The sequence below is a fragment of the Myxozyma melibiosi genome (assembly GCF_037950935.1).
Source record: "Myxozyma melibiosi strain Phaff 52-87 chromosome Unknown BZA70scaffold_12, whole genome shotgun sequence".
In the NCBI taxonomy this organism is placed as follows: Eukaryota; Fungi; Ascomycota; class Lipomycetes; order Lipomycetales; family Lipomycetaceae; genus Myxozyma; species Myxozyma melibiosi.
In genome coordinates this window covers 354,884-373,834 of record NW_027042926.1, presented here as the reverse complement: position 1 = coordinate 373,834, position 18,951 = coordinate 354,884, and the positions used below count along the sequence as shown (strand labels likewise).

At 52.2% G+C, this 18,951-nt stretch overlaps 7 protein-coding genes across 7 annotated transcripts; 4 read left to right on the top strand and 3 right to left on the bottom strand.

Moving 5' to 3' along the window:
* Positions 1-322: 322 nt before the first annotated feature.
* BZA70DRAFT_283611 (GRF zinc finger protein) lies at positions 323-1,710 on the top strand. Its single transcript, XM_064913459.1, has one exon. It carries the CDS (start codon positions 442-444, stop codon positions 1,672-1,674), a length of 1,233 nt encoding a protein of 410 aa, XP_064766429.1. The 5' UTR covers positions 323-441; the 3' UTR covers positions 1,675-1,710.
* BZA70DRAFT_283609 (uncharacterized protein) lies at positions 1,711-3,136 on the bottom strand (the record flags this gene model as incomplete). Its single annotated transcript, XM_064913458.1, has 2 exons — positions 2,739-3,136; positions 1,711-2,679 (listed from the first exon to the last, which is right to left on the bottom strand). The coding sequence occupies exons 1-2, from the start codon at positions 2,982-2,984 to the stop codon at positions 1,714-1,716; spliced, it is 1,212 nt and encodes a 403-aa protein (XP_064766428.1). The 5' UTR covers positions 2,985-3,136.
* A 3,649-nt stretch (positions 3,137-6,785) lies between these two features.
* On the bottom strand, positions 6,786-7,387 carry BZA70DRAFT_291425 (uncharacterized protein; the record flags this gene model as incomplete). The annotated part of the gene is made up of 4 exons (XM_064914294.1): positions 6,786-6,915; positions 6,995-7,111; positions 7,176-7,195; positions 7,262-7,387. 4 exons carry the CDS (start codon positions 7,385-7,387, stop codon positions 6,786-6,788), a joined length of 393 nt encoding a protein of 130 aa, XP_064766427.1.
* Positions 7,388-9,580: 2,193 nt separating this feature from the next.
* Positions 9,581-12,715, top strand: BZA70DRAFT_241264 (uncharacterized protein; the record flags this gene model as incomplete). Its single annotated transcript, XM_064910528.1, has 2 exons — positions 9,581-9,915; positions 9,982-12,715. The coding sequence occupies 2 exons, from the start codon at positions 9,581-9,583 to the stop codon at positions 12,713-12,715; spliced, it is 3,069 nt and encodes a 1,022-aa protein (XP_064766426.1).
* An 83-nt stretch (positions 12,716-12,798) lies between these two features.
* On the bottom strand, positions 12,799-14,085 carry BZA70DRAFT_78991 (plasminogen-binding protein pgbB). Its single transcript, XM_064915408.1, has 3 exons — positions 13,770-14,085; positions 13,580-13,706; positions 12,799-13,509 (listed from the first exon to the last, which is right to left on the bottom strand). The coding sequence occupies exons 1-3, from the start codon at positions 14,056-14,058 to the stop codon at positions 12,882-12,884; spliced, it is 1,044 nt and encodes a 347-aa protein (XP_064766425.1). The 5' UTR covers positions 14,059-14,085; the 3' UTR covers positions 12,799-12,881.
* A 2,028-nt stretch (positions 14,086-16,113) lies between these two features.
* BZA70DRAFT_78976 (YCII-related domain protein) lies at positions 16,114-16,735 on the top strand. Its single transcript, XM_064915407.1, has 3 exons — positions 16,114-16,265; positions 16,339-16,587; positions 16,657-16,735. Exons 1-3 carry the CDS (start codon positions 16,227-16,229, stop codon positions 16,669-16,671), a joined length of 303 nt encoding a protein of 100 aa, XP_064766424.1. The 5' UTR covers positions 16,114-16,226; the 3' UTR covers positions 16,672-16,735.
* Positions 16,736-17,773: 1,038 nt separating this feature from the next.
* On the top strand, positions 17,774-18,923 carry BZA70DRAFT_283597 (protoplast secreted protein 2 precursor). The gene is made up of 2 exons (XM_064913457.1): positions 17,774-18,567; positions 18,639-18,923. The coding sequence occupies exons 1-2, from the start codon at positions 18,086-18,088 to the stop codon at positions 18,757-18,759; spliced, it is 603 nt and encodes a 200-aa protein (XP_064766423.1). The 5' UTR covers positions 17,774-18,085; the 3' UTR covers positions 18,760-18,923.
* Positions 18,924-18,951: the final 28 nt, after the last annotated feature.

Sequence of the window (18,951 nt, the reverse complement as noted above, 5' to 3'; positions counted from 1 at the left end):
CGGTCGGCGTTGTTGGTCGTGAGGCGACAGTTTGGAGGAGGTTGGGGGACTGATCAAGGGGGGCAGCAGCAGTGAAGAGGAGGAGGGCGTGGTGATGGCGGCAGCGGAGGTCGGACGGGCCAAGTAGGGGAAAGAAAGAGAGAGGAACCGATTGCCAGACACCAAAAACAAGCTGATTCAGTACTGAAAGCAGCAGACACAGAAACCGCTTCAAACCGAAGCCGTGAAGAGGAAGAGGAAGCAGAGAAAAAGTGGTGATCCTGAGCCGACGGACTGGCTGGCTGCTGCATCAAACTAAGCCCAATTTCTCTTCGAGGTTGCAGCACTCACGTGACTTAATATAAAGCCACTTTAATGAAAGCTTATTTCTTGACTTGCTCGACCTCGCCTGGTGTTTGTTATCGCGGGTGATTCGATATCAGAGTAAGTAAGTGTTGATGGATGGACACCGACACGAAGCTGGCGATCTTGGCCTCTTTGGCGCCAGACTCGGCCTTTGATTCTCTTCTTGAGGTGCTCGTCGACGCGGGAGGCGACGTCGAACTTGCCCGCACGCGACTCGCGTCTTCCTCCTCCATATCTACATCTACATCTACATCTACATCCTCAAAGCAGCTGCAGGCGCCGGTTACGCGTTTTTTCAACGTTTCCTCATCTTCAGAAACCTCTCCGCCACGAAAACGGGTCCGCACTCACAGCGGGACGCTATCCAAACTCCCTCCTCCAGTCCTTCATCTCTATACTCCCGCCACTATCGCTCAATACACGCCCTGTACCTTCACCCCGAACTTCCTTCCCCCCGACCTGGCCGAGCCGCTGCTCTCTTTTTTACTTGACGAATCAGTCAGCTGGCAGCCGAATCTGTTTAGGCTTTTCAACAGAGAAGTCTCCTCTCCACACACGACATCGTTCTACGTCAATCCGGACAAAGTCGATGCATTCACTCACACCTACCGCTACAATGGTGCAGCAATCACAGACGTACGCCGCTTCAACGACACGATGATGCAGGTCCAGGCTCTCATCGAAGAGGTAGTCAACAAAGAGATTTCCGACCGCGGTTTTCTCAAACATCAGACGCACGACAAATGGGTTGCCGACGTTGCCTTCTGCAATCGCTACGACGGCCCGACAGAGAGCGTCGGCTTCCATTCCGACCGGCTTACCTACATCGGTCCGCAGCCTGTCATTGCCAGTCTGTCTCTTGGAGTAACCCGCGAGTTCCGTCTACGTCCGATGGCTCCCCCGTCTGAGAATAGCGGCACGCAAACATACTCTCTCCATCTACCCCACAACAGTCTATTAATCATGCACGCCCCTTGTCAAGAAAAGTTCAAGCATTCAGTGATTCCCGCCCGCAAAGTCGATCCGCATCCTATCGCGGGCAACGTCCGTTTGAACCTGACCTACCGCATGTTCCGACAGGAGTTTTCACCCGAAAACAGTCCTACGTGTAAATGCGGAATCACCATGGTTCTCCGCTGTGTTTCAAAAAAGCAGGACTCGCTCGGAAAGTATTTCTGGTCGTGCGCATCGGCATATCAACAGGAGACTGGCTGCGATCTTTTCATCTGGCAGCCTGTTACTGACGACGGCAATCCGGTAAAATTGCAGACTTATGATTACTCTTCAAAACCACAAACAGAATCTCAGCCAAAGAGCAACGATACATAGTACATTTATTTATTAGATAAAAACTCTAAAATACAACTCTCAGATATAATCTCCATCCTGGTCGCCAAACCTCATCCGATTCTGCGCCTTTCGTACATCTGTCATCGCAAACTGCTGCTTATACTTCCGTAGCCTCCTACCTCCTCTCTTTTTCGAAGGCTTGTCATCCGGTGCCGGTAATGCCTTGGGCCCCTTGTTTGAAGGCGGCACGCCCAGCTTGTCCAGTTTCTCCTCTACTTCCACGCGCATCTTGTTGCCCGCGCTGCCATCTGTGTGAGAGCGCGCGAGGTCGATTCGGGCCATCAGCGCGACTTTTCCGGATAATATTCGAAGCCCCTGTTTGCGTAGATCTAGCGGTAGCTTTTGTATCACGGGGCTGAAATACAAAAACCCTTGCTGTCGGATACCTGTGTTTCCGAGACCGATGTTTGTTTGATTGCGCCGAACGCCCAGCGAAGGCATATTACAGGACGGCATCTTTGATAGTCCGTTGAGACCGCCTACGGCGCCGACTAATTGTGCGGCTGTAGTCGATCCCACAAGTGCAGACGTATTGGGTGCAAAAACTGAGAGCTTTGAAGAAACGTACTGCGTGATCTTCTTATTCGCCGAATCGAGAAAAAGCAGGACATCACTCGACTCCTGCACTCTCGCGAGTTCCTCGTCCGTCAACGGCCGCGACTTTGACGTCACCGCCGACACAGTGAGAACCATGATAATCGCTGCCGGAAGAAACTCGGCAAGCGTCGTCCGCATATCCTTGATCTGCTCGACATTGTTCCCTACAGCTTTGACGGTACGTGCGTACTCGACCGGATTCAGCACAAGCGACTCCAGCTCGGGGAACCGCGGATTGTAATTCTCGACAGTGTACTTGTAAAGCGCGACGATTTCGGTCGTGATGTCTGCGGCGATGTTGGTGACCGACACCAGGAGCTTGTACTCTGGATTATCCTCGACGCTTCCACCTGCAGAATCGGGGTTCGCGGTGTATTTGTCGATTTCCTGTTGCAAGTTGTTAGCTCTCCATCAGATCTCTCTATCAAACAAGAGTGGATACTTGCGTCTAGTAGTGGATTTAGCTGATCCAATAACCTGGCCGTAGTCTCCAGTTCTGCCAGCACACCAGTACGCTCAGAGGCCTGGTCATTTCCTGGTCCATCTTTGAAGCCATTTTCCTCAGCGATACTGTTAGCATCAACCAGTTCCTCATCTTGTCTGTCGTTTTCAGGCTCTGGCGATGCAGAACGAGACTGTGAAGGAGATGGCGAAGGCGAGAAATCAGCCAGCAGCTCGTCGACAAGAGACATCCTTGCTATGTATAATCTCTCCTTTTTTCTTTCCTCCTTGCTTCCTTCTTCTCTAATTATACTCTCTCTATTCTATCGCTGGTATATCTCTTCTAGCGCTCAACAGAAAAGCAAACAGAACATCAAATCCGTCATCGATGCTCGGTGGCGAGCCGCACGCCGCGCAGGGTTTGCGTGAAGGCGAAACATTTATTTACTTCCCACCCAGATGCCCCTCTGACCGCGACTCATCTACATCCATTTACCGCTAATGGCCGACCTGCCGAGGAAGATCAACTTCACAGGTACTTCTGACAGACTTCCCGGATCCGCAGAGTCCGGCGACGAGACCCCAGGTGGCTTGCGGATCCCGTCTGCTCGCGGCGGGCTTATCATTCCCAAAGCTCGCCTTGAGCGTGAGCAGAAAGACCAGCAGCAGCGGATAGTGCCAGTCGCACTCAGCAATGACGATTCAGAGACGTCGGAAGCCAAGTTTAAAAAACCGTCGCTGCCTTCTTCGGTAGCGTCGGCGCGGCGTGAACGACGGATCGAGACTCCAAGTCACGGCCCCGGACTCTCTGACGAGGCTCGTCGACGTCTACACAACAGCCGTCAACGCCAGGGTCTCTCTACCGCATCCTCGTCACGAAAGAGACCAGCCCAGCCAGACCCCGACCTTGACGACGAAGACGGCTACCGCGTGACCGTGGCCTCTTCCCGCAAATCATCGTCAGCAGCTTCCTCGCGCCGCCAACGAATGGATCCCACGCCTTCGCGCAACCGCCAGCCAACTCCTCTCGCGGCTTCAAACCGAGGTCTACTTCCATCAGACTACGACGAAGAAAGCTTATCAGCATTAGAGCGAGACTGGTACGCTACAGACGAGCTCGGCCATGTGGCCGGTGACGAAAGTCATAACCCGTTCGGCAGCTCTGCGTCCGCGTACGATATCCAGGAGGCCGAGTCAAAGCTGCAAGCCAAGCTTGCAAACAGAATGAGCATGCGCGCAAAGGCGAAGCAGCACGATGCAGACATGTGGGAAAACAACCGGCTGCTGACCTCGGGCGTCGGTCGCGCACAGGAAGTCAATTTTGACAACGACGATGACGACGCGGAGAACAGAGTCCATTTGCTTGTGCACGACCTCACGCCTCCTTTCCTCGACGGCAGAAATGTCTTCACGCGCCAGCGAGACCCTATCTCGGCTGTGCGCGACCCACAGAGCGATATGGCGGTCTTTAGTAGGTCAGGCTCGGCGCTTGTACGCGAAAGACGGCTGCAGCGCGAGCGTCAGCGGCAAGCCAAGGACGCGCTTGACATGTCTGGCACCGCGCTTGGTAACGTGCTCGGAATCAAAGAGCGGCAGGATGATGAGTCTGACAGTGTGTTGGCCGGAGATGGCGGCTCGGTGGAGTCGAAGAATGATAGCAAGTTTGCGTCGCATATGAAGAAGAACGCGGGAGCGTCCAAGTTCAGTCAAGAAAAGACAATCACCGAGCAGCGGCAGGCTCTGCCTGCATTTGCGGTCCGCGAGGAACTATTGCGCGCTATTCGCGACAATCAAGTAACGATCGTGATTGGCGAGACCGGGTCCGGTAAGACGACGCAGCTTACTCAGTTTCTCTACGAAGATGGCTACGGCAAACGCGGGATGATTGGATGCACGCAGCCTCGACGTGTGGCGGCAATGAGTGTTGCCAATCGAGTGGCAGAGGAGATGGGTGTGACGCTGGGTGGACTCGTGGGCTACTCTATTCGGTTCGAAGACTGTACTTCGAAAGAGACGGCCATCAAGTATATGACTGATGGTGTTCTTTTGCGCGAATCGCTGCAGGAGTCTGATCTTGACAAGTACTCGTGCATCATTATGGACGAGGCGCACGAGCGTGCTTTGAACACGGATGTGCTCATGGGACTATTCAAGAAGATCCTCGCTCGCAGACGAGATCTCAAGCTGATTGTCACATCAGCGACAATGAACGCCGAACGCTTCTCAAAGTTTTACGGCAACGCGCCGCAGTTTACCATCCCTGGCCGTACCTTCCCGGTCGACGTGCTTTACTCGAAATCTCCCTGTGAGGATTACGTCGACGCAGCGGTGAAGCAGATCCTCACGATTCATCTGCAGCAGGGACCAGGTGACATTCTCGTGTTTATGACCGGACAAGAGGATATTGAGGCTACGTGCGAGATTACAGCCGAGCGCCTGGCGACACTCGACAACCCGCCCAAGCTCGAGATTCTCCCGATTTACTCCCAGATGCCGGCAGATTTACAAGCCAAGATTTTCGACAAAACCGCAAAGGGCACGCGGAAGGTTATCGTGGCCACGAACATTGCCGAGACGTCGCTCACGGTCGACGGAATCAAGTTTGTGGTCGATAGCGGGTATTCGAAGCTTAAAGTGTACAATCCGCGTATGGGCATGGATACCCTCCAAATCACGCCAATTTCTCAGGCGAACGCGAACCAGCGATCAGGACGAGCCGGTAGAACGGAACCCGGACTTGCGTATCGACTGTACACGGAGTCTGCGTACCGGAACGAGTTTTACATACAAAACATTCCCGAGATCCAGCGCACGAACCTGTCGAATACGATTCTACTGCTAAAGTCGTTGGGCGTGCGCGACCTGATGGAATTCGACTTTATGGATCCTCCTCCGGCTGAGACGATGACGAGCAGTTTGTACGATCTGTGGGCGCTAGGCGCGCTCGATAATATGGGCCAACTCACGTCTTTGGGAATGAGGATGGCGTCGTTCCCGATGGAGCCGTCGCTTTCGAAGTTGTTGATTATGTCTGAGGAGTACGAATGCGTGCAGGAGATGCTGACGATTGTGTCGATGCTCAGTGTGCCGAACGTGTTTTACAGGCCGAAGGAGAGACAGGAAGAGAGCGATGCCGCGCGGGAAAAGTTTTTCGTTGCCGAGTCGGATCATTTGACTTTGCTAAACGTCTACAATCAATGGAAAGCAAACGGTCATTCAGACGCCTGGTGCATGCGGCATTTCCTGCACCCGAAGACGCTGCGACGTGCAAAGGAGATCAGACAGCAGTTGCTCGATATCATGACGTTCCAGAAAATGAGCATAGTCTCATGCGGATCGGATTGGGACGTCATTCGCAAATGCGTCTGCTCGGGATACTTCTTGCAGGCGGCGAAGGTCAAGGGGTTGGGCGAGTATGTCAATCTACGCACGAGCGTGACTGTACAGCTGCACCCGACATCTGCGCTTTACGGCCTCGGATACCTACCAGAGTACGTGGTATACCACGAACTCGTGCTGACGTCGAAGGAGTTCATGTCTACAGTCACGGCAGTCGACCCGCATTGGCTCGCCGAGCTTGGCGGCGTATTCTACAGCGTGAAGGAGAAGACCGGGTACGCATCCCGCCACCGCCGAGCGACCGAGCAAGAATTCTCACGGAGGATGGAGATTGAAGCGCAGTTTGATGAGGACAGAACGAAGAGAGAGAAGGAGGAGGAGGAGGCTAAGAAGAAAAAAGATGGCGGCGGACTGCAGAGGGCAAAGACTGGGGTTAATGGGATTGCTACGCCGGGGTTGTTCCGCGCGCGGACGCATACGCCAAGTATCAGGAGAGGCTTCTAGTAAGTAACTGAATTTATTGTCACTTGCTGCATTTCTCTGGTTGCTAATTTTTACCAAGATAGGTCTGAGAGTTTCGCCAGCTATTTTTATGTCTACATTGTGATTATATTGGAAATTGTACGATAGGTGTATTAGGGGACAAAAATACAAGATAGTCTAGTAAAATAGCAACCATCCTCCTTGACGCTTGACACCCGGGCAGTACTGCCTTATTTTCCGATCTCCTCGCGGATCTGGCTAGGCGCCTGGCGAGAGTTAGGGTCGTACTGCTGGTCGCCTCCGTAGTAAGAGTCGTACATCTGGTTGAGCTGGTTGCGCGAGGTGTTCTTTGCCTTCTCGCTGTTGAGACGTAAAAGAAAAAAGAGTAAGTATTAAGCAAGAGGGCAAACGGGATATGATAAAGAAAGGTAGGACATACCGGTCAACGAAGTTGAGGCCCTTGGTCTCGACAAGCTTGTCGACTTCGGCGCCGGCGATTCCGGCGAGAAGCTCCTTTGCGAATGCGTGGCTGACGGGCTTACCCTCTTTGCGCTGCCTGTTGAGGAGAAGCGGTTAGCTATATGATTTCACATTCCATGTTGATGTAGGAGGATACGCACTTGTCCTCGAATGCCTTGAACTGTTATCAAAGGGTGTGGTTAATAAAGATACGATGTTAAGATAAAGACTTGAATAGGGTACGCACGGCAGCGAAGGAAGCAACACCGGCAATAGCCTCGTGGCTGAACTTGGCCTTGTGCTCCTCAGGCGAGAAGTTTCCCTGAGAAAGTTCCTGGCTCTTCTGACGTCCGAATTCAAAAATGTTCTCCATTGTGCTTGGGTGTGTAGTGGTTGTAGTAGTAGATATGTGGGCTGCGAGGATGGATTGAGAGAGAGATGGAGGGAGAGAAGAGGTGGTTTATATATTGTTGGGATCCGGGGAAACAGATTTGGCACAATCACACTGTGGTCCATTTTGAGCACAACGTGTGGGGGCAATATGATGAGAAGAGAGGGTGTAGTGCGTTAGCTGATGGTGGTGAAGACAGTTGTTCAGTCACTTGATACTCGTCTTATTATCTCATTGTTCTGGCGATGTCACAGTCACAGCTCTACTAGAGTCTCTTGGGTCTGGGTATAAATATAAGCACAGTTCTAATAACAGAACTAGTATTTTTGAACAAGTGATCACTGTTGGTATTTGGAAACGATCAAGTGGATCTGATTTTGCGAGCGCAGAGTCCCTCAGTATGACAGCTGTGAACGTAAACCACAGAAAGAGAGTTGAAGCAGGACTCGAGCATGTCCAATAGTCGCTCTTTTAAACTGAAAGCCATTCACTTTGACAGCTTTAGTCCAAACAACAGTATACACTTCTATTTAGGGACAAGTGATGGTGCGCGAACAGCATCGCAATGTGACTTCCTCATCACAATCCCAGGATATTCAGACAAAACCCTGCGGACCGTGAGCCCCAGAGCGCGGCTATGCTGCATTATTCACATCTTACGTTATTTTAAAGTTAAATTGATTGAGTTTGCTTGGGAAATTAAAAAGAGGCAGACAAAGGCTCGGTGGAAGGCGTGTTATGCAGGCCCCGATGAGGTTACTGCTTCTGGAAGCGGGAGCCGCCGCAGGTACCCGGCAAGCAGTCTGCTGGCACTGCCGCTTTCTGGACTGAGCTTCTGGGTAGGATTACTGCCAGAAGTGGAGCAATAACACTCTGGATCTGACTGTAGAAGACAATCTCTCGTCAATGGTCTCCTGCAGTGAGATATCGCAGACATCGAGGGAGATACCAGATAGGCAGCAGCTGTGTACGGCTGCCGCAGCGGGTGAGGCGGACTGCACCCTTCACCGGATTAAGTCAACATAGATTGCTCATCCACCGGTTTTTGTTATGAATTATACACTTAACGGGACACTAACGAATGCAGCCTGTGCGGACCTCTGCTGCAGGTCTCCTGACTGACCGTTGCGTTGCCACTGCCTCTGCTGCTTCCTGTTCCCGCTCTGCTCGTAGCTACTTCACTCACCAGACGGCCAGCAACTCCTCTCGCCTCGCCTCGCCTTCCCTTCGTAAGATAGCAGCACGATACAACAGCAATCAGTCTACGCTGATACACCCACACAGCCTATACTCCACAATAGCCAAGGCATCCGCCGGACGGCGACCAACAATCCGAGGCCAAACTCTCGTTGCCAGTCGGCAGATTACGCCGCTGCGGCTCGCCGTCTTTCGGTGGCCATCTTTTGGATACCATAGTACAGACTTCTAGTATTGTAAGATATAGTATTTATGATGCCAGAATAAGTTGGGAGAGTGCGATTATCGGAGACCATCTCGAGAGTTCGCGTGGCCTCGCGCGTCGCGGCATCCTCGACTCCGAAGAGTCCGATAGCAGTGCCGCCTACGCGACCTTCGACCGCTCAAAACGCGCCAGGAGTCGGGCGTGGGGAGAAGGTTTGCCTCGATGGCAAAGATAGGACTGCACTCGCTTCGTATACATTAACTCTGCTGCACGAAACGGCATGCGCGGAGAGCCGGGTGGCCACAAGTCCGTCCGCGCCGTTGATATCGGTTTACATGCTCATTTAAAGGCCCCACTACCTCCTCGATTGCCCATCCTCATTTCAGTCTGCTCATAGCTTTCGTTACTACTTAGACTCCACTTCTTCCCTCTTTCTTCCAGCTCTTGCCCTCAGGATTCTCAGCCGTGCCTTCTCGTTCTTCCCCCGTCTTGGGCTTTCATCTTCCCGTCTACGCACCCTCCTGCCTTCCTCCCTACTCACAACCGTCAACATGGCACCCACATCTGCGCGCTCCGAGGCCTCTTCGGTCTCAGCGGCAACTCCGCCCTCGAATTCAACTCCTTGCATCGCCATTCCGCCGCGCAACATGACAAACATGATCCGCACCCCGGCCCTCACTCCAGACCCGGACGCCGCCCTCCGTATGCCCGCGAACCCGTCGACTCCCGGCGCTGTTTTCTCGCCCCCCAATACCTCGCAGTTCTTCAATGCCATGCCAATCGACCCGCCCTTCGCGCCGTCGTTGTTTCCGAAGCAAGCTCCTTTGAAACCGGCTCTTCTCTCTCGAAACTCATTCGAAGCCGCTGCCGCTGCGCAGCACGCGTTTCAGCAACACCTCGGTAAAGACCAGACATGGGATACCACAATCGAACGTATCGTCAAGGGAATTGTCTCAATCAGAGCTTCGGCTGTGCGTGCATTTGATACTGAGGCCAGTGGGGACTATACTGCTACCGGCTTTGTCGTCGACAAGGAACGCGGAATCATCCTTTCCAATCGACATGTGGTCAACCCCGCCCCAATCACTGCCACTGCTGTTTTCGTAAAGTGAGTATTCTAGTCTTTATATCTTGATTTTTATTTGTAGACCAATTGCTAACGTGCGCGTTCCAGTTACGAGGAAGCACCTCTGCGCCCAATCTACCGCGACCCGGTCCACGACTTTGGCTTCTTCCAGTACGACCCCGAGAAAATCCGGTTTCTCGACGTCGAAGAGATTGAACTGAGACCAGATCTCGCAAAAGTCGGTCTTTCAATCAAAGTCGTCGGCAACGACTCTGGCGAGAAACTCAGTATTCTCGGCAGCACGCTCGCGCGTCTTGACCGCGGCGCACCGCGCTACGGAGACGACTTGTACGAGGATTTCAATACGTTTTATTACCAGGCTGCTACTGGTACCTCTGGTGGATCATCGGGCTCACCGGTGCTCAATATCTCGGGCCAGGCAATTGCTCTGAACGCCGGCGGATCGAAGCGCTCCGCGTCGTCATTCTACCTTCCTCTCGACCGTGTTGTGCGCGCACTCAACTGCCTTCGCAATGGCCTACCCATCACGCGCGGTACTCTGCAGACCGAGTTTGTTCACCGCTCATACGATGAGCTTCGACGGCTTGGTCTATCGCCCGAATCAGAAGCTTCCTGCCGCAGCTGGAATCCTTCCTCAACCGGTTTACTCACAGTCGCGCGAGTCCTCCCTGGCGGTCCTGCGCACGGCAGGCTTGAGCCCGGCGATATCCTTATCGCTTGTAATGATGTGATCCTCGACAGCTTTGTGCCTTTATTCGATATCATTGATAGCAACATCAACTCCTCTGTCCGGCTCTCGCTGTACAGAGGTACGGAGGCATTTGAGTGCTCTGTCGTCGTAGGCGACCTGCACGCCATCACTCCCGACCGCTTTGCCGAAGTCGGCGGCGCGATCTTCCACGACCTCTCGTACCAGCAAGCCCGTTCCTACGGCATGCCAGTCAAGGACCAAGGTGTCTACGTCGCGCTCTCGGGTATGCTAAACTGGAGTTCTCTCACGCGTAACTACCTCCTGACCTCTTTCGCCGGCCGGCCGACGCCTAACCTCGACGCGTTTCTCGAGATCCTGAAGACTGTCCCGGACTCTGCGCGTGTTCCGTCGCGGACGAAGGATTTGGGCGCCTCACGGGAGACAGTCGGGGTAGTCACTGTCGATCGCCATTTCAATCAGGAGCATCTGTTCGTGCGGAATGATAAGACTGGCGTTTGGGATCGTCAGAAGTTGCTTCCTGCGACCGCCGAACCATGCGCGTCTGCGTCTTCCACCGAGGAAGACGTCGTTGAAGAAGAGGATGACGAGGAGGAAGACGATGATCCATTGACTCCTCTTCGTGAAAGCTTGATCTACGTCAACGTGCGCCTTCCATTCAGCGTGAACGGCTACAGCTCCTCCAACGCATACTACGGCGTCGGCACCCTTCTATCCCTCGAAAACGACTTCCCTATCATCGCAGTCGACCGCGCTGCCGTACCCTCCGAGGTCGTTGACGTGCGCTTGACGATCCAACATCACTACGTCACCGGCCGCGTTATCGCCATGGATCGCCTGGCGTACCTGACTTTCAACCTCGCCGATCTTCCAAAGGGCGTGAAACTTCGCACTGCAGAATTCGACGCCGATGCGCGACTGAAGATCAAGGACGAAGTCACTGTCGTCGGTTTGACAAGTTCGCAATCATTCGTCGAGAAAAGCACGACCGTGTCGCAGCTCGGCGATGTGGGGACTACAAAGTGCAACCCGCCGCGGTTCAGGCTGATCAACGTCGAAGGAATCTCTCTGGCAGATAGCGTATCCTGCGACGGTGGCCTGATTGCGCAAAAGCACACCGAGAAGTATGACGATCCGGCGGGCGGCGAAGCCAAGGAGCGGGGGGTGTTCAAGATCGTCGCGTTGTGGGTGAACGCTTCTTCGCAAAACAGTTCGGACGCAGACATATTTTGGAAAACCGGAATGGTCTACAGCGTCTACATCAAGTCCGTTGTCGACAGCATCCGGCGCAGTGTAGCGCAGGCCCACACCTCGCCCTCTTTGTCAACAGTCGACGCTCTCAAAGCCGAATTGCCGAAATCTCGCACGTTCAACGTCGAGACCGGCGTCGTCTCGCTCACGGTCGCGACAAGTCTCGGTCTGCGCGCCTCCCGCATCAAGCAGTTCACAAAACTGTCGAAGACGCTCCTGAACACCAGCAACGTCAAGTTTGTGAATGTACTCGAGAAGTTTTCTCACGCTGATTCGGAGGTCAACGAGGCTAATGATCTTGTCTCGGGAGATATCTTGCTCGAAATCGACGGCGTGCCGGTCGTGCGCTTGCTCGATCTCGAACTGCAACTGCAGGACCTGTCCAAGGACTCTTTCCAATTCACGATCCTCCGCGGCGGTGCCGAGAAAACTATCACTATCCGTCCGCTACCAGATATGTCGAGCGGCCTCGTGGCGCCAAAGATTGTGCAGTGGAGCGGCGCGTACCTGCACGAGACCTTTTCCGAGGCCATCGAGCAAGTCGCGCACAACACCAAACTCGTACCTCTCTCGCGCGGCGTATACGTCGGTTCGGTGTCCTACGGCGCGCCGGCGCTGAACAACATCCGCCCTGCGCAGTGGATCATCGAGATTGACGACGTCATGGTCGACTCGATTGACAGATTCCTGCAAGTCGTGCGCGAGAAGCAGAAGTGGAGCGATGGCCAGTTTGTCAGGGTTAAGCTCGTGAATAGAAAGGATGTCACGAGCGTGGTCAGCGTGCAAGTCAATGAGCGGTATTGGCCGTCTCGATGCCTTATTAAGCGGCCGGATGGATTATGGTGGCAGGAGGATCTGTAGGGTATTATAGATTGTGTTTCGTATTATATTTAGACTGTTATTGAGCGTTTTTGCTGTTGCATATCAGTATACTATAGTTGATTTTATTTGTGCTAGCATCTTAATTACAAACTTTTTTTTATCTGAAATCAATACTTTTCGCACTATCCAGTCATATCTAACAGACTTAGTCGGTATATCCAACGATAACGTCGGAGATAACAGGTCTGTGGTCAGAGAGATGGTAACCGGTATCGTAGAACTCGTTCATGACCTTGAACGCAGTCGTGCTCCAGCCACCGTTCGAGCCACCAAGCTGGAAATCGACTCTCGTCGATCCCTGAGTGTCGACCTCGGTGAAACCAGTGCAGGTAGCGAAATGGCCCATACGGAACTGAGCATCAGTCTCGTGGAGGAAATCCTTGAAGACAAAAGTATCAGAGATGGAGGAGTTGTAGGTCTCGACAAAGGTCTCGTTCATGGTAAGCATGTCGCTCTCGCCCGTGATGATCTTGTATCCACCGCTGTCGCCGCCGGTCGACGGCGAGTTGAAGTCGCCAAAGGCAAACACAGGGTTACCGGTAGTCTCGGCCTCGTACGCGCCGCGGTAGCGGATCATGGACCCGGCGAGCTGGCGCTGCTCGTCGGACTTGTCATCCCAGTGGGTGCAGATCGCGGTGAACTCGGACTTGGACTTTGTGCGCAGGTGGCCGACGGTGGCGGAGCGGTAGGAGCCGGCGCCGGGGTATTTCGAGGGCTCGAAGGGGTCGTCTGAGAGCCAGAAAGTGCTCCAGTCCAGAACCTTGATTTTCTCACTAAAGTAATGAGAAGTAGTCAGTAGCCGTGCTTCGTGGACCAAAAGTTGAGGACAGGATGGAAACTCACGTGCGGTAGAAGATGGCCTCGTACTCGCCCGACTGATTGCCGTCGTCTCTGCCGACGCCAATGTACTCAAATCCAGGCAAGAGATCGAGCAAATCCTCGACCTGACGATGAAGAGCCTCCTGGACGCCTTTTAAAAAATGAATTGATTAGCTGCAGAACAAAAAAAGATAAAAATCGAGGCGTGACCTACAGATAACGTCGGGCTTGTTGAAGAGCATCTCATTCGAGACGCCGATGCGACGGTCCGACCACGCGTGTTCGGTGTAGTTGGTGAAGTACGAGACCTCGTCGTCGTTGGGAATGGTAGCATTCAACGAGTCGATGGTCTCATCGACGGTGATTTTGTTCGACTTTGAATCATAGCGCAAGTTCCAGGAGAGGATGCGGATAGAGTCTGCCTTGCCGGACTCGGTCTTTGCGAGAACGGGGGAAGCGGCGAGGAGAGCAGATGCAATGGCGAGAGCTGACGAGAACTTCATTTTTGATTTATCAAGGTGGTTCCTGATGAGAAAAGTACTTCGTATAGAGAAAGAGAGTCGTCTTTATAGTGCCTCGGTGCTCTCCCGGCATACCGATATAGGTTCCGACGTCTGAGTCAATTCCAGTCGCCCACCCGGTGTAGACGCCAAAAGGGTAAGATCCAGACACGCCCAAAGCCCATGCATACTGTAGTCGCTATCGTCCAGCATGCTGATTTGACTGTGTGAGGTATGAGCTTACGCACGTGGGCTCGGATAGACAGGTCGTGAATAGATCAGAGGAGTATGCAAGTCGGATGCCAAGATCTCAGAAGATGATTAGATTAGTAAGATGACAGGTACAGTATAAGCAAGTAGAAGTTCATTGCGGGTGATTGTGGACCGCGCAAACAGGACGTCTAGAGATGGAAACAGAACATGAATACAGAACAGAGTAGCAGTCGAAGTCGAAGTCTTCCATATATTACTCTCAAAGGTGACCAGATATCTGCTTTGAGAGATCTCTCACGAGAGCACATAATCTCTTGCTCTCAGTCTCTCAGAGAAGAAGCAAACTCGAGCATACCTCATGTACCCAACCTGCTGTTGTCGACAGTCGAGAGCTGTCAAGGCGGAAACGTGGAAAGCAAGATCGCGCGTCATAGGTCGAAACCTCCTCGAGGAAGCGATGCGGCTCAGGTTTTTTTATCTACAACCTCCCATCTTCATACTCCTTCCTCCTCTCTCGCACGCTCGCTTTCTCAAGGCAACTCGCAAATTGGCTAAAAGGTACCGTACCTGAAATATGCGAGAAGCGCGACTAGCTCGTCGCCCGTGCCTTACCTCTTCCCGCTCCCGTGGCTCCGCGACAGAGTCTGGACGACGCGGGAAATTGCATTCGTCCAGACCCTTGCCGTTCTCATTTTTTCAAGATGAGAATTTGTAGTCAGGGTCCAGCATGGATTAGTTTGATGTACATAATATGACGTTGGCTCCCATTCTGTCTGTTTGAATCTGAGAGTAAGGTTACATACTTTCCCCTTTCTGTTTCGCAAGCGAGTAGGCAATCGCAGGCGAATGACAAGCACGCCAGCGACGAAGGTCAAGTTACTGTAGCTTGAACGGGAAGCCTCGGGGCTATGCTACAGTTATTACTGTCTTCTACTTCGGGAAGAGACAAACTCTGTTTAAATTACAGCTGCTGCATCGAAATAGCCTCCAATACTATTTTGTAGAACGTAAAAAGGCAAGCGTCACGACACGGTACGATGTTGACGTATTCAGTGTAGGAGGAGAAGGCTCAATGCTGTGGATTGCTGTACTCCAGAATCTAGACTGTAGTTTTGATTTTCTTGGGTTGCAGTGGAATTCCACCAAGGAAATGAGATCATAGATGATAATACACAATTGCCGTTTTTCTCTTTGGGACTCAATACAGATATCTTTCTTTTCACCAAGCTCCATTACGACAACCCGTGCACCAAAAGCAAAGATCATCAGTTTATTAAACCCCAATAACTGCCAAGGTAAATATGACAGTTTTTCTGTAGACGTCAAGTTGACGACTATTAGCTTAATAACTGCAGAATTGAGATAGACGAGAGCGTGGTATTCTTGGTGACGTTAGTAACGTCTCTCTATACAAATTTCTATGCTTGATGATGCGCGTGTATTAGTATCAGCGAATATACAGTGACTTGTCAGCTTTTTGCAGGAGCAATGAACGGGTAAAGCGTATGGAGTTGAACAGATGTCAATACAGTTGGGACTGATGAGTAGAGTGAATGTTGGTGCGCTCTTGTGAGTCCACGAGATGCGGTATTTGAATAGCCTCTCTATGATGTGATATTGTATACGACAGGATATAGAAAATTTACTGGCATTGTTCTTTCTGCGGTAGATTCTGACTGTTGGTAAGACAGTGCTGCAGATGAGGAGAGCGAAGTAGTATAATAATCCCATGACTAATACACTACGGCTGTGATTATTAATATATTACAATCTTATAGCCGGGTGCTCGGTACCCCACCGAGCAGTTCCGGTCGTCCCCCACTAGTCCGACCGAGAGGCCCGGGGTATTTGCTCCACATCCAAACCTCCGGGCTGCTTCACCATCTTTCTTTCTATATCATCGCTCAATCCCTCTACTTTGTCTTCTTCGACATAGATCCCATCCAATTCCTGCAAAAATGAAGTTCATCTGCTACATGGTCGACAAGAAGGGCTGCGTATGTTTACTCTCGCTGCAAGCTATCTGCTTTTCTCCGATTAGACTGCTCGTCTGCTAATCTTTCTGTACAGCTCGAAGCCCGCATGGCTGTCCGCGCACAGCACCTCGAGCGCGCCGGCAAGCTCATCAAGGAGGGCAAGATCCTCTCCGGCGGTGCGATCACCTCTGAGGCCTTCGATCCCGCCTCGGGCAAGAAGCCCGCTATCATTGGCTCGATGATGATTGTCGAGGCCGAGTCGAAGGACGAGGTCCTGGAAATGATCAAGACTGATGTCTATGCTGCCGATGTCTGGGATCTTGAGGCGTCGCAGATCAACTACGTACGTTTACTTCCTTTGCCTTCAGATTTGCCGGGTGTGAAAGCGTCGCTCTGACTCTTTGTTGTATAGTACCTCTCCACCTAAATGTCACAATTCATTATCGCATACACTATATCTAGATTGTGGTATTAGTTGTTCAATCCTATGTATCAATTGACAGTTCCACTTTTGAAATGACGATCTGCGTTCTTTGTAGTAGTCCAGTACGCCTTCATGCGTAAGTCAGTAGGATGTCTTGTCTATAGATAAGCCTGTAGAGTAGCGTCAATGTCGATAAGATAACTGGCAGGTCACTCGCCCGAGATGACGATCGGGATCGGGATCGAGTCATTCGTATCTCTCCACAAGTCATTGCAGTATAGCTCAGCATCAGATCGCCATCGCCGAACCAGAAATTGTTATGTCCGATCTCTATAGATTTTGCTTATTATTGGGTCCACCACATCACCCAAGAGTAACTGGACATATGTCTTGAATGAACCAAGCAATTGAGTGTAGGAGTGATTCCGTCAAGAAGGTGGTAACTCACGAGATTGGTATCCGCTTTGGATAGTTTCGATGACAGTCATGTTGCTCTCCGCACGTTCCTAGACAGACGATTCCTGCAGAAAGAAATTCACAATTCATAGGCCTCTCATATTCCGGACAGCATTGTAATCTTCCCTCGTGTAGGCGAAGTTAAGAGCAAAACTTGCCAGACCTTCGCGTCGGTTGCGCGCAATGGAGATATGACTTGACTGGGAGCGAGTATCTGATTTAGTCAGAAACAGTAGTCTACCCTGGTATAATTGACGTGATATGTCCTGAATTCGATCAGTGAAGTGGTGAGTGTCTCGATAGTGAAGACGCGTGTTATTTCGTCTGCTGAGCTCTGAATCAAAGCAGGACGCAAGCTTGTATATCTGCCAACACGGTCAAGCAATTGCCAAGAACAGACTCAATAAGGTCTAGATAAGCACAATAGCTCGCCATTGCTGTATCAGATTACCTGTAGGCTCATGCTATCACAGCCTATATGTGTTTTTCTTTTGTGATATTGAGTAAGAATCACGACTTTGTCCCGCATCGCTGCATCTTCGCATCATCGTGGTGCATCACGGAGGTGTCGAACAACGCATGCGAGGGCAATTGGTTGCGCAATCGATACAGAAACAACAGCTTCTTCTCATGACACTGTCGCGACTACTCTGCTCTCTGCCACGCTGCAGCAGCGCACTCTCTCGAACAGCTACGATGCTGGATGCTGAACGGCGAGACCTCACTCAGGGGCTACAGTTTGGCTACTCACCCGCTGCTGCGATCCTCCGAGCACGTTAACCGAGGAGGAGCAAGTCATTAAACGCAATTGCTGATTTAAAGCGATTACGGCATCATTTCTAAGCGATCATCAACTTCCCTGCTCCCGACTTCCTGCGGCCTTTAAATACGCGGCAGACCGCCCTCTGATCTGTCTTCTCCTTCCCCATCCTCCTCTCCCACACCTCAATCAACCGCACAAATGGCCCCCCGCGTCGCTATCATCGTCTACTCTCTCTACGGACACATCGGAGCCCTCGCCGAGGCTACCAAGGCTGGCATCGAGTCTGTCGGTGGAAAGGCCACCATCTTCCAGGTCCCCGAGACTCTCTCCCCCGAGATCCTCACCATCCTCCACGCGCCTCCCAAGCCCGACTACGCCATCGCCACAAACGACACCCTCAAGGAGCACGATGCTTTCCTGTTCGGTCTTCCCACCCGCTACGGAACCTACCCTTCGCAGTGGAAGTCCTTCTGGGACGGCACCGGCGCCCTCTGGGGTAGCGGCGCTCTGATCGGTAAAACTGCCGGTATCTTTGTCTCCACCGGCACCCCGCAGGGTGGACAGGAGACCACCGCCCTCAACTCGCTCTCGGTCCTCGTTCACCACGGAATCAACTACATTCCCCTCGGATACCGCGCGTTCCCCCAGCAGACCACTTTCGATGAATTCCACGGAGGATCGTAAGTAGCATCTAGCCCTCTCAACTTTGCCCGTCTCTTTTGCGATCACTAATCGTCAATTCTTTTTACAGACCTTGGGGTGCTGGTACCTTCGCTGGTGCCGACGGCTCGCGCCAGGTGACCAAGCTCGAGAAGGAAATTGCCGAGACCCAAGGCAGTTCTTTCTACAAGATCGTCGAGAAGCTCTATTAGACAACCAGGAACGTTAGCGGCCCAATCGAATAAAGCCATGGTCTCTTTATGGCTCCAATTGCTCAATTACCTCAATTCCCAGAAATACAGACAGATTTAGATCTCTGATTATTCATTCCGTAGCAATTGATGATATATCACTAATCACAAAACCGCTTTGTCTGCGGCCGACAGATCAAAAGCCGGAGAAAC

What these genes read in the sequence shown, in the direction of transcription:
- BZA70DRAFT_78976 (XM_064915407.1), top strand. Translation starts at nt 16,227, where the DNA reads ATGAAGTTCATCTGCTACATGGTCGACAAGAAGGGCTGC. An exon ending in TGGTCGACAAGAAGGGCTGC is followed by an intron (nt 16,266 to 16,338) that starts GTATGTTTACTC and finishes CTTTCTGTACAG; the next exon opens with CTCGAAGCCCGCATGGCTGT.
- BZA70DRAFT_283611 (XM_064913459.1), top strand. Translation starts at nt 442, where the DNA reads ATGGACACCGACACGAAGCTGGCGATCTTGGCCTCTTTGGCGCCAGAC.
- BZA70DRAFT_78991 (XM_064915408.1), bottom strand. Translation starts at nt 14,058, where the DNA reads ATGAAGTTCTCGTCAGCTCTCGCCATTGCATCTGCTCTCCTCGCCGCT. An exon ending in CAACAAGCCCGACGTTATCT is followed by an intron (nt 13,707 to 13,769) that starts GTAGGTCACGCC and finishes ATTTTTTAAAAG; the next exon opens with GCGTCCAGGAGGCTCTTCAT. An exon ending in GAGGCCATCTTCTACCGCAC is followed by an intron (nt 13,510 to 13,579) that starts GTGAGTTTCCAT and finishes TCATTACTTTAG; the next exon opens with TGAGAAAATCAAGGTTCTGG.
- BZA70DRAFT_283597 (XM_064913457.1), top strand. Translation starts at nt 18,086, where the DNA reads ATGGCCCCCCGCGTCGCTATCATCGTCTACTCTCTCTACGGACACATC. An exon ending in GATGAATTCCACGGAGGATC is followed by an intron (nt 18,568 to 18,638) that starts GTAAGTAGCATC and finishes TTCTTTTTACAG; the next exon opens with ACCTTGGGGTGCTGGTACCT.